At 42.3% G+C, this 17,314-nt stretch overlaps 1 protein-coding gene across 1 annotated transcript in view; it reads left to right on the top strand.

Annotated features, from left to right (window-relative positions):
- ANKRD10 (ankyrin repeat domain 10) overlaps positions 1–14,417 on the top strand; it is a 31,974-nt gene extending 17,557 nt beyond the window's left edge. Inside the window, exons 4-6 of the mRNA XM_065896156.1 lie at positions 1,713–1,948; positions 10,358–10,447; positions 13,887–14,417. Of these exons, the coding sequence (XP_065752228.1) occupies positions 1,713–1,948; positions 10,358–10,447; positions 13,887–14,362 (802 nt within the window). The 3' untranslated portion in view covers positions 14,363–14,417. The remainder of the gene's footprint in view (positions 1–1,712; positions 1,949–10,357; positions 10,448–13,886) is intronic.
- Positions 14,418–17,314: the final 2,897 nt, after the last annotated feature.

The raw sequence follows: 17,314 nt of genomic DNA, 5'->3' as shown, positions 1-17,314 counted from the left end.
GTAATACACCATTTAAAAAAAGTATCCAGTGTTACACTTGCTTGAATGTTAAATTTCTATAACGTGTTGATATTAAAAATCAAGTATGTGATCATTTTCTATACACATAACTAATGTAACTCACTCTACCCAAACTTTGATATTTCCTCTCTATTTAATTCATATATCAAAATACTGTGAAATTTTAGAATAATGTTTATCAGAAGTCATAGCCATGAAATCAAATAAAAATGTCAGTTTTAGTTCTCAGTAGCCCTGCACACAACTGCCTTATATTTTTAAGAAAATATTGTTGGTTTTGGGGATTTTCAAGTTTTGTCTCTTTTATATTTGATCAGATTGAGTTTGGGCTCTTGCCTTTCTTCAAAATGTATGATACATTTCTTTATCTCATGCTTTTAAAAGTGGGAACGTATTTAGTGATTGTCCAAAAGTATATAGCTTTTTCATTTCTGAGTTTGGAACCTTCTGCGTATGATGGCTGGAAATAGGAATACAGGGCTTATTGTTATGTTTAAAATGGAAAATCCTTATTTGTCCCTGATTCTGTAGTTTTCTCCCTGAAATGGCTTTTTTTTTCATTCACGTTAATCTAGGGAAAAAGCATCCAGGGTTGTGCCCTGTTCTTTCGGGAACAAGACGAGGCCTGTGTTTGGTCACAGCTGCACTGTCTGTGGCAGAGCTCGCCGGGAGGTGTGGTACTGCCTCGGCCCTTCAGTGCTTCTCCAGTTTCAGTGGATCAGTGTGCAGCCAACCTGTCTTGCTTCTTACAGACTTATTTCACAGAGCAGTGTATTTTCTTGTCTTCCAGGGGAACTTCAACGTGGAGTTGCTTTTGTTCCCTCCGTTTTTATTGTTTCCTAATTAAGATTTACAATTTCAACTGGTTCTTTCGTATTCATCTTATTTAGAGCTTTCGTTTATATTCTGCCACCACCTCTGGTTTAGTCTGACTCTTAGCTAATGCGGAGGACGTCGGACGTTACTTGCTAATGTTGTTAGCCACGCAGGATGATGTTGATTCTTTCTGATGGTAGGACTCAGCCTAGGGGGATGAGTTCCTAGGACAGTATTAGAAGGAAGCACCCACTCAGATGCTCTGAACTTCTGCAAGTTTTCCTAAGGCCAGAAAACAAAACACAAAAAACTCAGCTTTTCAGATCTCCAGTCTGATGATAAATTAGTCTCAGGACATCCTTCTGAACTTCCACTTATAGTGTCACATGTTAGCACAACTTCTGGCTTGTCATTAAGCCAGTTGCCTTTGTTGTTAGGAAGCCAGTTGTTATAAATGCCATGGACAATTCAGTACATGTTTGTTTGTTATGATTTTACTCGAGCTAAAGGAATGGATTATTAAGTGCAGATAATATAGAATTCAGTTTCAGGTTAAGTCTGAAGTTAGCATAAATTTATATTCTTCAGACTAACATAAAAAATGATTTTGAGAAGTTAAATAGGAAGATGCCTTTTTTTAAAGTTTAGTATATTGATTTTTAAATTCCTATCTCCCAAATCTTGCTTAGTAATCAAATGTGCATAAGAGAGAAGTTAGTTACAGAGCTAGGATGAGTAACTCCTTCCTTAATTCAGACTTGCTGTAAATCTGTATGCTCTTTCATATCCCCTGCAGATAGTCAGTTAGTTCAGCAGGAACAGAGACCAGATGCAAATGGTGATGGGATGTAATTCAGTGTTTTTGTGTCGTACAGCCTGAGAAATGCCAGTGGCCTGACGGCAGCAGACATTGCTCAAACCCAGGGTTTCCAAGAGTGTACCCAGTTTCTCTTGAACCTCCAGAGTTGTCATCTGAATCCTTTCCATAACGGTGGCCCCTTCAATGGGGGCCATCCGAATGTATTTCCTAATCACATTAGTGTGGGAACAAATCGCAAGAGATGCTTGGAAGATTCGGAACCCTTTGGAGTAAAGAAGGCTAGAACCACAGGTGAGACCGCTTTGTGGGTGGGAAAGAGCGAACTTGTTTCCTCTCTTTAACATGTTTTCTTTTTTATGGCTGAAAGCGCCTTCGAGATGACTCCTTCACGTAAGGGGTACTGTGCCCGGAGGACTCTGGTGCAGTGATGGAGGAGTTTTTCCTGTGTTGCCACTTTGAAGATTGGCCATTTAACGAAAGGGGAGGATATGAGAGGGCAGTGTTGACAGCTGAAGTGTAAATGTGTGTATATAACTTTCTGCACACCCAGGTTTACCTGCCACGAATTAGATTTTTCTCGTTTGTTGTTCCTGTTTGAAATACAACTATTAAAAAAAAATCTGCCCCCGTGCCTCATTTTTCTTTTCCTGTGAATTTTCCTGGGCTTACAACAATTGTTGGTCTGATAGTAAAATACAGTTTCACATCTGGGAAGGTAGATGTTTGCATTGGACACTGTGGTGTGTGTTTGTCACAGCAAGGCCTGGTGTGCCACTTTGACATTGAGGACTTAAGTCTCTAAGGTAAGTTCTTTTAGTTTTAAGTGTTCTTCCACCTTTTTATCTTTAGATGGTTTCGGGGTTTGTAAATAAGTGTCAGCTAGTCACTCTTTACGGTTGAGGAAAAAAATCTCCCTTTCATTTAGGGGGGAAAATTAAGAAGAATTACTGGCTTGGCAGGAATATTTAGCAAACTTACTTGGAAAGGGAAATTTAGAGATGACGGTGAAAAGTAATCATGGTGAAATTATGCACTCAGATAACTTTGCCGGAGATAACTACAAAGTTGTGCCCTTCGGCTTTAAAAAAACAACAACTGTACATGTATAGTCTGAGCAAAACCTAAAGTCAACCTCAGTTGACTTTAATGTGTCAGCTTTATCCTCTTCCCAGTGCTGTGCCTCTTTTGTGTAACTGGAGTCTATCCAAACAAAAACATTTCTCCTACAGAGTCAGTAAAATTGTATCATCTCCTTCACAACTTTTAAAATGTTGGTCAGTATAAAAACTTGTGATTATGTGACTTTTCTATAGAAATGAATGTATGAACTTAAAAGTAATAGTTTCTCAGATTCATAGCTTTTGTAAGTTACGGGCCTAATCGTTTTTAGAAAGGTATAAAAATCACATGCACAACCTGAAGGTATGTCTAAACTTCAAAAAGTATTCCTTGATTTGTTTAATGCCTGGTTAATAATTTTGGGATGGTATCGTTAGCTTCACTCTACGACCTCATGCAAGAATTGGACGGGTGTCCATATCATGTTAGTGTATAGGATAAATCTTAAATTCTGTTTAGTTTTTTAAAAAGGATGTCACTTAACATTCTAAGAAGACTCAAATGTACCTAAAGAGTTTTAAACTAGTCTCATCAGGTTTTAAGTTCGGTTGAATTGGCCAGTATCTTCTTATTGAAGTACCTCTTTCAAGCCTTTCCAAGGATTCCTAAAACTTCAGAACTTGTTTCCTAGACCCTGGGGGTGCACAAATAGGGCTTGAATAATCATGCAGGTATTTGGGAGATTGTATTCTCCTCCTCTAGACAGGGATTCGTCTTGGCTGACTGAGTTAGAGATTGGTGTTTTGCACATGAAACTCACAGTGCAGCTTTCCCAAAGTGCCCATTCCTTAGTGCTCAGGTCGAGGGTGCCAGTTGAGAAGAAAATGGGGTTGCAGCCTGGCGTTTGAGTTTGCAGGTGATGAGTACGCACACCTGAGCCTCAGTGCTGCTGCAGTGCACGTGGAGAGAGCGGGGGTCTTCTCACCCTCAGCACGTGCACCTGACATCTCAGCTCCTGTTTCCGGGCCCTCGCGTGGCTACTGGCCCCTGAGGTTCAGCCCACACGTCACTCAGGACTGTGCATGTGTGTGGATGCGCATGCAGAACAGATGGGCCTTCGTCCCACCCTTGCCCCTGCACTCCTTTTTCTTTTCTCTGGGAGAAGGTTTCTCTTTTTTCCTTTTACCATAACATACTCACTGTGAATGGGGTATTGGGGCAGTAATTCTCAATTACTAAAACAAGGTTTTTCTTCCCAACTGCCTGAATTTTCTAAGTGAAATAATAGTTGGCTTCAATAGCTGTGTAGTTATTTACGTTCTGTGACGGGGGTTTTTTTGTATGTGTGTGGGTTTGTTTGTTTTTTTTTGGTATGTTGCTTTAGTTCATTTTCATTTAATTTCTGACATCTTGTTTTGATTTGCTATATAAATGTGTGAGCTTGAGGTTTTGCTCATTCTGAATTACTCATTTTGTAGATAAGTTTTTAGTTCTCATGCCAGAGTAAAAAAATATGTGTTTACCCCCTTGTGTAACATGCATATAAAATACATCTTTGAATAACTTCACATGTAAAAGTATTTAGAGAAATTTTAAATCTTTTTGGGGGGGCGCAATTTAAGTTTGCTGTTTTAAAAATAGATGCCTGGAATAATATCTTGGCAACATAAATGCATAGCGTGGACCTTACCAATAAACTTAGTCTATTCTGTCTTACTAGAATTTAATAACTACACATATTGATGTTTTTAGTGTGGAATATATATTCACAAAAGCAATCACTTCCAGAAATTTTTCTGGCTAAGCCAACTCTTAAAGATGTATGTGTCCTGTAAAATTGACTCTTAACTTTTTTAAGTTTGGAATCACGAATGTGAAAGTTAACCTACTCCTCTCCATAGAGAGTAGGATCTCTCTCAATAAACTGCTTTCAGATATTTTAAGGTAATCGGAGTAATTTTTCCCATGGAAACCTTATTGATGTAAGAGAACGTAATGCAGTGATAATTTGTTCTGCTCAAATACAGACTGTCCTTGGAAGCAAGTTTTACTACAGACATTCATACTTTAAATGCCTTTCATGTGGTCATTCACACCAGTATCAGAATGCACTCTGGTCAGAACACAGATGTGATAGTTGTGGCTACAACTGTCCTCTCGAAGGTGATATAAAATCCAAAGCTATGTGGGTGGTGGATATAAATGAAAAGTACTTTGGGGTAGTGTTTTCCCCGGTATGGATTTTGTTCATTTAGGATGGTGCAAGGAAGTATCAGTATATATAACTAGGTTTTGGGTTGGTTGGGTTTTCTTTTCCTCCCTGTTTACCAACCATTTGCTCAGGATGGAATGACAGGTGGACCTCGGGACTTCAGCGGCAGCTGCGCGGTAAAATTTGTGTTAGGTCTGTGAGCATTCTAGTTAATCTTCAGGAGTAACTGCGATTATCCACAAATGTATTCCTGGAAAGCGTGTCCCAATTATCAGTGATCCAGGATAGAGAAGAATGCCACTCCCATCCATGAGAGAAACTTTTTATCTTGTTTTTAATCCATAATTGTTGGGGTGCAGCTCCAGAGTGTTCACTGGGGAGAGGCAGTGTGAGTTACAAACTGACCCAGGAACCTACAGTTTTATTTGGGGTTAACAGTTGCCATCAGTGAGAGGCTGTGGTGGTACCAGACCTCACGTGTTAAGTTGACTTCACGGTTTTGTTTTAGTCAAATAGATGTATTACTGAGCTTAGCATCTCATATGTCACGTGTTAGGTATTTAATATAAAACACCGTTTAGGAAAAATACAGCATGACTTAGCTTCAAGTCAGCAGTAGGAAGTTGCTCAGGCGACGATCCCCAGGATGAATTTAAGATAGAGAATCTCCCTCCACTTTCTGCTCTGAATTGTTCGTTTTGACCAGGCTTAAAAAGACGAGAAAGGAGGAAGGGTGTGGCTTAACGAGCTTGTTAAGTGATACAGGTTAGCTAATGACTTAAAACTTCAGATGATTGATAGAAATCAAATTGGTAATGTAGTTCCATGTATGTGACATACACTAAAGACTTCAGTAACTTCTCGTGTATCTTTAGTGTTCCCAAACTTGCAGTAAATGGCTGTATTTACTTTTAAAAATTTGACCAGAGAACATTCCTAATTGCATTGCAGTAACAAATGATTGTTTTAGCTCAGTTCCCAAAGACACAGCATTTTATAAATACAGTCTGAATGAAATGACATTTAAGAACCAAGTGATTTTCTGTTTTAGTCTTGAGCTCAGCAAACCTCACGCACCTCGTCCTCTGCACACTGTGGCAGCTGCAGCGGGAATCAGCCAGGGCCAGGTCCTGGCACGCTTTGTTCCGGGTGGTCTGTGTCACATGCACCTTCCCTTCCGTGTTCTTTTAGCAGAACCCCAGATCCCTCGTTAGTGTTTCCACAATTGTCACTGCTTCTCCGTGTCCTTGGCACCTTCACTAACCTGCCCTCTTGAATCTCCCCACCCCCAGTCTGCTGCAGTTGGGGCCATGGCAGGAGTCCCACGAAAGGTTACCGCGTGGTAGAACCACCTTGCTACTGGCTTTATGTGGTGGTGTGATTTTAACAGGACCTTTCTTTGCGAAGGTAGTTAATCTGGGTAAAATGTACTGTATAGTAGAAGAGAACAGTTGTAATTAGTAATGCGGGGAAACCACTAAGGAAACATTTCCTTCCCGGTTCGTTTCATGGAGAACAGGGTCCCCCAGTGGTCAGAGCTCCCGGTTCAGTGGGAAGGCCAGAGTGGTGTGAGGTAACCTTGGTTGTGGGTCAGCACCTAGGATTTCCCACACTGGCCCCCTCAAGAGGCACAGAGGACTGAACCACTAGTCGGTCCCCCGGCCGCAGGCTGCACTTGACACGCTGAGTGAAAGTGCTTGACAGCGTTCACACATCGCACGGTGTCAGCTGTGTGGGTTGTGCCTGGGTGGTGGCGCCCTGTTAACTAAGTGTTCACATCTTAAAGCACAGGACTGTGTACACTGGTTTTTGCCTCGTAAGAGATTTCCTTGCCTTAAACGTTAAGTCTGCTGAGGCGTTTCTCACGAGCCCTAGATGTGCATTGTAAATGCGCCTGGCAGTCAAAATCCTGTTGTGTGCATGTTCTGCGTCTTGGGGTGCGTGGGGTGCCGCTTGTACAGTAAAGGCACGTCTTCCTAAGTTGACCTAGCCAGCACGAAAATAAGCTTCCTGGATGGCACAGTTTCTGTAATGCTGCAGACCCCTCCCTGTCTTTAAAAGTTAAGGAAGGCTTTTCCTGTGTTTTAAAACTCCTTGATCAGAAATTGTTTAGTTTTAGAATCTCACTGGTATCTGGCTTTAGGAGTTTTTTTCAAGTCTTAGATGAAAATTCAGGTGCGGGTTTCTGTGTTGCCCTGGGCACCTTCCCGAATAGAGCATCTTTACTGGCCCCAAGGTCAAGGATGAGGGGCTTCTTAGGCAGTGGTCACACCTGGTCATGACTCCACCTCTGGGGGAAGAAAACTGGGAGGGTTTATTTTGAGCCAATCCTAGGTGATTTTCTGTCATAAATACGCATCGTCTAACGTGTATTGAAGTCATGTCTAGTCAACAAATACCTGCTTTGGCAGTCAAAGTAAAAGATAAGGACGCTTTTAACAAATGTTCGGTAATTTTTCCTTTTAACTGGAATAGGAAAATGGCAAGGGAAAGTGCTTCTTTTCTAAAACAAATAGAATCAAAATGGATACTTTTGGAAGAAAATTCTTTTTCTGAAATGTCTACAAGCCACTTTTCTCAGATGCGGCCTGGAATATTTCGGTAGTTCCTTTGGCAATGGCGATAGGTGTGTTGGGAGAAAATGCCGCAGGTGGCGTGCTCCGTGGCTGTGGAGAAAGGAGTCGAGTCCAGATGCAGTGTCCTTCAAAACTCTGAAAGGCCAATTTTAATTTCATGGCTTATAGTGCAGTTTTAAAAGGTAAATGATTACAACCTCAGTGCTCCCGTTGAGCTGTTTCAGCCCTTCCCGTTTCCAGGTGCTAGAAATAAAGACATGAAGGCGTCGGTATAAAATACATCACCCAGGGTTCTAGGCATCTAGGTTAGCAGCCACGTGGCTGCACATCCCGGGCAGATGGAGCCTGTATGGGAAAAACGCCTTGCAAAGATTGCATATCTACGGAGAGGGTAATTAAATTCTAGGCTGTCTGTATTAGCATGTGCCTCCCACGTTCAAGAGTTTTCTTTACTAGAACCTGAAAGCTTTGGTCTGTTTCGTTGTTATCCCGCTCTATTGGTGAGCAGCTACCTGCGTGAACAAAAGACACGTGTAAAAGGATAGCGTCCCTAGTGCACTGCGTAGGCCTCTGGTTAAAGGATCAGTCTCTGCTTTAAGGTGGTATTGTGCCCGCTCCTCTATACCCGCTTTTGTTTTGAAAATCCCTCCCTTTGCCACCAGCTCGTCTGGCCCCCTAGTGGCAGGTCTGCCCTCCTGTCCCTTTTCATTTTATAGCTAGTCTGACCTGAGATGACTACTCTCGTTACTCTTAATAGTTTTGCTTGCTTTGTGTGTGTGCCTTTTCTGGCTAGAGCCTGGGCATCATTCATCGATGGAACACTGCCAGGCACTGGGCTTGGGGAGTGAAGAGACACATTCCCTGCCTTCATGAAGCTGTTTTCTTGTTGCACTGTTGGGGGAGGGGGGGGGTCCTCGTGTCTCACCCGTCAGCTTTCTTTTTAAAACCTGCCTTTCAGAGATCTGAAACTGCCGCTATAACCTAGATGTCACTTTCCCCAAGGAACACGGGCCCTGAATTCCAGAACAGAACCAGGCGTTAAGAGTATGGCTACATAAAGCTGTCTGCACCGTACCCCCAGTGAAGTCTGACCTTTTGTATGAGGACGTCTGTGGCTTTGCCCCGATAACCTGCACTGGTTCTCAGTAAACTGCCTATCTGGCTCATCAAATGTGGGCCTTGCTGCTGCAGGCCCCTCATCTCCGCGGTGACTGACCGATAACCGAAGGTTGTGAGGCTTCTGTCAACCAGTACCTGGACCATCCCTCTCCCAGCCCCCCACCCCCACCCCCATTTTCTAAGACGTCCTGTTTACCACTGACTTTTTGAAAGTACCTTGTTTCATAGCGAAGATGGAGCCTAGCCTGTCACTGACTTGGGGCCGGTGGAGGATTAAGAAAAGCTTCACAAGACTGAAGTCCTCAGTTTGTTGCCTCTGGCTTTACATCACCTCCGTCTGTAGGGTGCTTTTGGCTTCATACCTGTGCAGATTTTTTCTCAACCGCATAAATCGCACGGCTCTGTTTCTTCCATATACTGATCATTGAGAATTTGTGTTTCTCTTTTATTAAGGCTTTTTTTCATTTAAAACTGTTGCAACAGTTTGGAGAATACTCTGGAACCGATAACGCTCATTCCTATATTGAAAATGACTCGTGTGTGTCCAAAATTAGAAGTAATTGAAGCTGCACTGTTCAGGTCTCTCTGTTTTTAAATGTTTATTTGAAAGAAATTACACTGAAAGTTGTTACTTATTTGTTGTATATACCCTCTGACCCAGAAATCATTCTAGTTTATCTTGGAAAAGAACCAGAAGTGTATGCAAAGGTGCATTTATAGGGATGTTAGTTATGGTATATTCACGATAGGAAAGAAAAGGAGCCACCCACACCGCAGTGGGGAGCTGGGTGGTGGGTGAACCGTAATCCAGACATACAGTGGGTTATATTCAACTTGAAAGATCCTTTTGAATTTACTTGGTGGGATGCATTCATGCCATGGTAGATGAATAAAGGCGAGGCATGAACGTGATTTTCTTTGGATCCAATTTTGTAAAAATGCGTGCTGCTTAAGACTGGTGAGCCATACGCTGCGTGAGAGTGGCTGCTCCCGAGCAGTAGGCTACCCCGGGGTTGCAGGCGGTATTGCTGCACGGGGTATGTGACCCCTGGAGGAGTGGCCAAGTGTGCACATGAGCTGTTCTCCAAGATGCGGGAGTGGGAGTCTCATAAGAAAGGTGCGTGCGTAGCGTCCTTTCCAAATGTCTTGGAACCCAGACGTTTAGTGGGTGTTTCCAGTTGCGTTGCATCTTGGTGCAGAGGGCCAGAGCTGCTCTCGGGTGGTACTGGACAAACCTGTCTTGATCTTGGCTTTTACTTTATTTTCTGTTAATGGAATAAGTTAACTTTTTTTTTAAATTTGAGGACCGTTTTAATGGTTTTTATGTTGTTCAAGAAGTGTCATTTCTTTATGAAAAACAACTGAAGGAACATGTGGGGGCATAACGTAGAGTGTCCTGAATCTTTAAAACTAGTTAGAAATGTCTCTGAGTTGTATAACTGCTTTACGTTGTCCAAATAACAGCCCTAAGTGAAAATTTATGCCGACAAGTAAATCTCAAGTAGGTATCTGAAATGCCATGACTTTTCATCGAAACTGCACATTTGAGGAATTGTTTTCTGTTGGGGAAAGTACGTTTCTTGGTAGTGTGCCAAGTCCATTAATAATCCCTAGATTGTAGAGTTACCTGACAGTTTTGGAGCCTCCAGTGCTCTGACAAGGAATGAGAAGCATCTGTGTTAAGTCCTCTGCTTCGGTGTAGGGAACCTAAAATTGCCTTTGTTTTCTGTACAGCTCAAAGCTCGGATGACCCCATGCCGCTCCTGAATGGCGAGGCGGAAGACGATGCTGACAGCATGCACGTCGATAGAGAGTTTGTAACAGGTGGGAGTGGACAGTTCCCTGTTAGCCACAGCAGCGGTCCAATGGTCGAAGACACCAAACAGCAGGAGGGTGGTTCTGTTGGACCGAAAGAAATAGAAATCTATACTGTTTCAGCAATGCAGACCCCCTGCCGTTGCAAGAACCAGTATGCGTGTTATTTCTAACATGCGTTCGCTCGAGCAGTTTTTGCACTTTGTCCAGTGTTTTAAAGAATGTTATGCTATAATCTGCATATCTTGGACAAGTTTGTAGCTATAAGGAGAAGTGTTCTGGTGCATTTTATGGATGTGAGAAATATAAGTGCAATCTTCCTATTTTGATTTGAGACTTTTGCTCAATGTGCCTTGTTTAATGAGGTTTCACGCTTTTCATTTTCTGACATAGGACCTTGGGGTGACTCTACCAAACGAACATCTATTGCTAGTAATTTCGAAGCGATAAACAGCAAAAGGAATGTCTGGCTGTAAACACTGAGAACTAGTAGATGTTGTGGCTTTGACGTGTAACCGGTCAGGCCACTGTGAAGTCTCTAACTCAGCATTCCTGGCTGCTTTGGTCTGTGTGGCGCTCACTCTGAGTCTGCTAAGATGCTGAGTACCGTGTCTCACAGAACACGCTTTTCACGAAAATCGGTATATTAAAACAGTTATAGTCATTTTCGGTTTTTAAAGGTAAGGGCTTTGTTTCTTTTACTATTTAAAGATTTAGCCATTTAGCGAATGCTTTTTTCTACCATTCTTTTTCTTTCTTTTTTTTTGGCGGTACGCGGGCCTCTCACTGCCGTGGCCTCTCCCGTTGCGGAGCACAGGCTCCGGACGCGCAGGCTCAGCGGCCATGGCTCACGGGGCCCAGCCGCTCCGCGGCACGTGGGATCCTTCCGGACCGGGGCACGAACCCGTGTCCCCTGCATCGGCAGGTAGACTCTCAACCACTGCGCCACCAGGGAAGCCCTCTACCATTCTTTTATCTAGGTGACCATGAAAACATTTTAGCCATTCTCTTAATGTGTTAATATATTTGGAAATAGATACTGGTTTTTTAAAAGTTTTATTATTATATCTGTATGCTAAATTCTTTACTGGGGAGAAAAGATTATATATATTGTTTCCCAGAGGTACATGAAAAAAATCATTTTTGTTCACTAAGGTGAAAAGAAAATGTGTACATCTTTCTGGAAGCTACAGAATTGTTACGGATGGAGTCACCATTTTGCCAAATACTTAAATGAAATGGGTAGATTTTCCAAGGGAAACTCTGATTGGATAATACATTTAAAGATCTTGGCTAAAGATAAATAACAGAACTCAAAGCCAGTTTTTTAAAAAATGTCATTGCTACATGCTTTTAAAAAGGCAGAAGTAATCACTCTTTAATCTTCAAACATTAATTCTCTCGGTTTTCGGATTAAACTTAATGCTGCTCTTGAACCTAACGTTGAAAAGGCTAATGTTTAAACTCAACTCATCCCATATGACAGGTGCCAAGTAAGCATTCCCCATGTTTTTCATCACTTCGTTTATAACACTCTCTGAATGAATAAACAAAAGGTATGGAATTGCTAGCGGTCACTTGCAGTAGGTGGGCGAGGGGATGGGGTGCAAGAGGCGAGTCCTGGAAGGCACGTTGGAACAGAGTGTACGGGTGGCCCTGGGCGGTCCTGCAGACCGTCGGCAGGTGCGGGTCTGACCAAGCAGCCGTAGGTCTTAGCCAGTCTCTGGGAGGTTTGCTGCTCTCATGCTCAGTTTTACTAGATGTCTCATAATGACATGGGGTTACAACTAGCCTTGATTTTGAGAATGCGTAATGGAGCTAATTTACTTTAGCTGGGCACCAGAGAAGACTGATACACATGCAGTGAACATTAAACAAAAAAACATCAGTCTAGTTAACTCGGATTTCTGAGGCCCAGTCACCTAAAAACATAGTTTCTGTCTTTGTTAGTAGTAGTATAGTTGTCTTACTAACTATCAAGGTCAACATCCTACTCGAGTTTTATTACCCAGGAAAAGTGTTTATTTTGGGGGGAAAATAAATAAATATTTCCCTGGGAATAACTTGTTTTAATTTCACCTCATGTTTAGTTCTTCAAACACTTGTTCTCCAGCCTTAAGTTTAACTAAATAGAAAATCTGTCGTTCAATTTGAAAAGAAATAATCCATAATCCGCTGAAGAATGTATAGCAGCTGTTAAACTGTGTCACTTAAACTGCCAGGAAATTGATGATTAATAGAATGTTTAGAAGATGTTTTTGTTCATGGAACAAGATGTGATTTTTTTTTGTCATCAGAAAGATTTTCAGGACACACAGAAACCTATGTCTGGGTGCCAGTCGGGGGTCATAGTGTGCGGGGTATTAGGGTCATGGGACACGCACCTGTGTGTCCTCATTCTAGAGGTTACAGAGTCAGTGCTTCCGTATTTAATGTCACACTTTACTTGAATAGTGCAGAACACTGGGGTAAATTTTAACATCATTAAGCAAGTCGTAATTTTAGATCATTCTCTGTACTGTTCTGTGAATTCCTGTGAACATGAATATTAATCCTTGAGTTTCACTATACAGAAAATACCTTGTAATTGCCTATTCCCATGTGTCCAAACGTTTTGTGATTGACATTTTTCCCCGTAAGACATCTCCCTCTTAACAGATGTCTATATGTGTAGATTATGGTTTTTGAAAGTGGAACCTTGGAGATCGTAGTCACTGTAACTGCTGAACTCAGAAGAAACTCTTCAGAACTGTGCTCTTGGCCCAAGACTGTGTGCATGGAATCATTAGGGTTCATGGTTCTTCCTGCAGTCTCACAGTGCTGTGTGGCATTTTGCAGAAGTGCTGTGGGATTCGAGTGTTGCTGAGGAAAGCGCCCCCTGTTCCTATTCCTGTGTGCGCGTCCCTGGCTTGGAGGAAGCGCTCTGAGGAGCCTCCTGTGGCGCTGTCAGACTCCGTCCCGGGAGCCTCCTTAATTCACATGCTTCATTCATCAACTGCTTTTCTTTCTTTTTCTTTTTTTTTTAATTTCTTAAAAGCTGGAGACGTTTTTGGTTTATTTTAGCCCTTTGTGGGAACACGTTCAGTTCTGATGGACTTTTTCGCATGTGACGATTTTTAAAACTGCTCTCCAAAGTAGTCTTAAACTGAGAACAGTTCAGTGCTGTTGGTGTTTTTCATGCAGTATGTTTGTCAGCTGAAGTTCTTTCATTTGGTTCCCCAAGACTAATGAAATCTATAAATGTTTCCTATCTTACCAGGCAAACGCTTCTGTTGTGTTTTACTTTTAAATCACGTATGCACCGTTTTTTGCCTTGCAAGAGGAACTGGTTTGTTTAAAGAAAGGAAACTAAATAAATCCTTTAAAACAGTAGCAGCAATGAAGCATTTTATACTGTCTCCTCCCCTCTGGTTCTGAATTTTGGTGACAGGTGTATTTCTTAATGCAGATACGAAAAACAGTAGCTCCGTATCGAATACACTGACAAATGGATGTCTCATCAATGGACATTTGGACTTCCCCTCCACAACACAGCTCAGTGGGATGGAGAGCAGGAGTGACCAGTGCTTGACAGGACCTAATGGAATTGGCGGTGGACTAGTTCCAGGACCGCCGTTTCCGAGTAGCCAGGGTTCTCCCTGTGTTAATGGGACTGAAGAGCCAGAAAAGGGCACGAGCGTTAACCCCGAGATGTGCGGCTCTCTGCACCTGAACGGGAGTCCAAGTAGCTGCATAGCCAGCAGGCCTTCCTGGGTGGAAGATATCGGCGAGAACCTGCACTACGGACACTACCACGGGTTCGGAGACACTGCCGAAAGCATCCCTGAGCTGAGCAGTGTGATAGAGCCCTCCAACTCCGTGAAGCTGGAAGAGGGGCACGACAGCGCCGTCCTGGGCACCACGCACCTGTTCCACGGCTCTTAGGGCCGAGGCCGCCGCTTGGACACATGAGGCCTCCTGCTAACCAACTCCGAATGCTGGTGTAGCATCAACCTGAAGGAATGCCGCAACTTGTACTATTTTCTTTTACTTCAGCTTTCTGAGAAAGTGCACTCTTTACTCGGCAGGTTCTCGTCGAGTCCTAGCATGAGCACAGGTAGGCTTATTTAGCGCACACGTGTCTCTCCGTGGGATGGTGGGGGCCTCTCTCAGGGTGCACTTCTGAAATTTAATTTTTCTGCTGCCAAGCTCAACGTTTTATTTTGAATACCATCACCGTAAATTGCCACTTTTCCTTCCGTCAAATTAAATCGTATCTGATCAGGATAGATTGGCAGACAGTGAATGAGGTGCCTGGTAATTTACCCCTTTGCACGTGGGCATCATTTTGAAGAGCTTGCTTTTACTCTTTCCAGTAGAATTTTTGACAGAAGACAACTCTTTCCCTATGCAAGGTACAGCCTTACAAAGATTTCTTGCAGTGATTTGTATGAAGAAAAGAACGTTTGTCTTTTGCAAAGTCTTTTCATTGATAACTTTGCTGCGTGCCGTGTGGTGAAGGTCTTACTTGTAGGCACACGTATTGGTTTGGGGACATGAGTGGTCCCTTCTTTAATGGTGTCGCTCACTGCCCTGGATTTCACTGAAAGCACCTGCGGCCTGGGACTGACTTCTGATTTGATGTGTTTTTATTTCACATTTCCTACTTGGACTCCAGGATTTTCACCACAGATAATGGTTTCCCCTATATGTAGTGGAAGTTACTCTTTGTAGGGGACTGTCAGGTCAAAATATTTAACTGACTCTTTTGACATATATTTTCCTTTTTCCTTGTTTTTGTTTTTTGGGGTTTTCTGCTTTAAAATATATACCACTATGTATATCCAGTTAACTGAGGGAATTTTGAATCTCTCTTAATAAAGCTGCATTAAGTTTATGGTTTTATAGAAATTAGCTTTTGTTTAGGCAACTAGTGGTTACACTGTGCAAATATTGTCATGAATTTTTACTTTTCTGATTTTTGTAATAAAAATTGGTGAAGATAGAGGATGTGTCAGATGAACAAAACCAATGTTCTCAGAGTGTTACTAACATTTTGTTTTTAAATTGTCCTTTACACATGGAATAAACAAACGCTCACGCCCGATGTGTCTCTGGGTGTGCTTCCCTGCGTGAGGGTGGTCCGTGGGAGGAACTGGAGGGGTCGACTTCTACTGCTGCCTTTCATTTTGCTTGTAAGATTCCATCTATTCTTCTGATCCTCCCATGTAGTCCTTTTCACGGCTTTTGGTTCGTTCACATGCTCTAATTCTATGAACACTCTCACTGGATCTCTCTTGGGGGTAGGGGGAGGTGTAAATTGCGGTCAGCTAACAGTATTGTCCCTGCATGCTTATTTTCATAAAAGACCACAACCAAAGTCTCCTAAACTTCTTTGGGCCGGCAAGTAGTAATAAATGTAAGCCTTTTAAGTATATAAATTAGAGCTAATAACGGCAAACAGAATAGCCATTCTGGCATGCCTAGTATGTTATTTAAAACGTTTATTTTTGTACGTGATGGAAAAACCTGCTAGACCAAGTGAAGGAGCACGAGCCTTTGGAATTGTCACAAAAATTACTCTGTGCTGAGAGCAGAAGTCAGAACATCTGCCGTGTCACCCCCGCCTTCTCCCGTGCAGGGTCAGTCATCACGCCCGGACGCAGGTGACCTCGGAAACCTTTTTAAGGGACTGATCATGAAGCCACCCAAGCGGCTGAGTTTCAAGACAGAGGAAACCTAATGCCGTTCCCTCATTCCCTGCGTGGACTGTATCTGAAGGTATCTCAGAGGCTTCATGGTGAACTAATATTTGCTGGAAAACATTAAATGAATCTCTTAAAATACGCTAAAGATCAGAACATTTGGTTAGCCATGGAATTGGGGAGAATATGACTGCTTCTCGGGGATAAGAATATTGCATAGAATCTATATTTCAGCAACCGCTATACTGGAGTGGGTGCGTGATACATTGTGGTTCAAAGTCACTGACATGAAGTGCTTAGAAATACATAAGAAGGTGGTTACGCTGGAATTCTATCTTGCCTGGAATTTGCTTCAGAATAATGTAGGACTGGAGAGTGAACGGGACGAAACTCAAACAAGATCTGGGCTGAGCTGATATCAACATTGGGTACATGAAGGTTCGTTATTCTGTCTACTTCATATATAATTGGGGAAGAATTTTTTAAATTAGGACTTTAAGAAGAAAACAAATGTTCTAATACTTTAAAAACTTGCGGACATCATTTTCACATTGACCAAGAATAGGCTCAAATTTTGCTCTGCTCAACTCGCCAAAATCCAGTTCATGCTGAACTCTTCACGGTAGTTCACTGGTTCTTAACATTTGGTCTGAAGAGCCTTTTAGGTGCTTGTATTAAATACTAGTGGCAAGCAGCTGGAAAGTGAAATAAATAAGTCCACTTACAGTAACATCAAAACCATAAAATACCTAGGAGTATGTCTTAAAAGGTGTTCTAGACCTCTACACTGGAAACTGTAAAACACTTGTGAGAGAAAGGTCTCTATAAATGTGTGGAAGTATGTAGTAATTGAGGAAGGAGAGGTATTTTAATAGCCTTTGCAGTTGATAATGGGTATTGGATACAAAATCAAAACTCTACAGAGGTGGTTTCTACAGCAATGGTTTCATAAAGGTTCAATGTTGAATCAGAAACCATATGGATGAATTTCTTGTACTCAGTTACATTAAATCTGTTTATCTTGTACTTTGAATGGACGGCTAATCCATGCATGATTTTATGACATCATGCCTTAGCTATACACTGCACAGCTAGTGGGATCTTAGTTCCCCGACCAGGGATCGAACCCGTGCCCCTTGCAGTGGAAGCACGGAGTCCTAACCACTGGACCGCCAGGGAATTCCGGAAAATA

Source organism: Phocoena phocoena, chromosome 18 (genome assembly GCF_963924675.1).
Source record: "Phocoena phocoena chromosome 18, mPhoPho1.1, whole genome shotgun sequence".
In the NCBI taxonomy this organism is placed as follows: domain Eukaryota; kingdom Metazoa; phylum Chordata; class Mammalia; order Artiodactyla; family Phocoenidae; genus Phocoena; species Phocoena phocoena.
The sequence above is the reverse complement of the archived record's forward strand: the minus strand, read 5'-3'. Positions and strand labels throughout refer to the sequence as shown.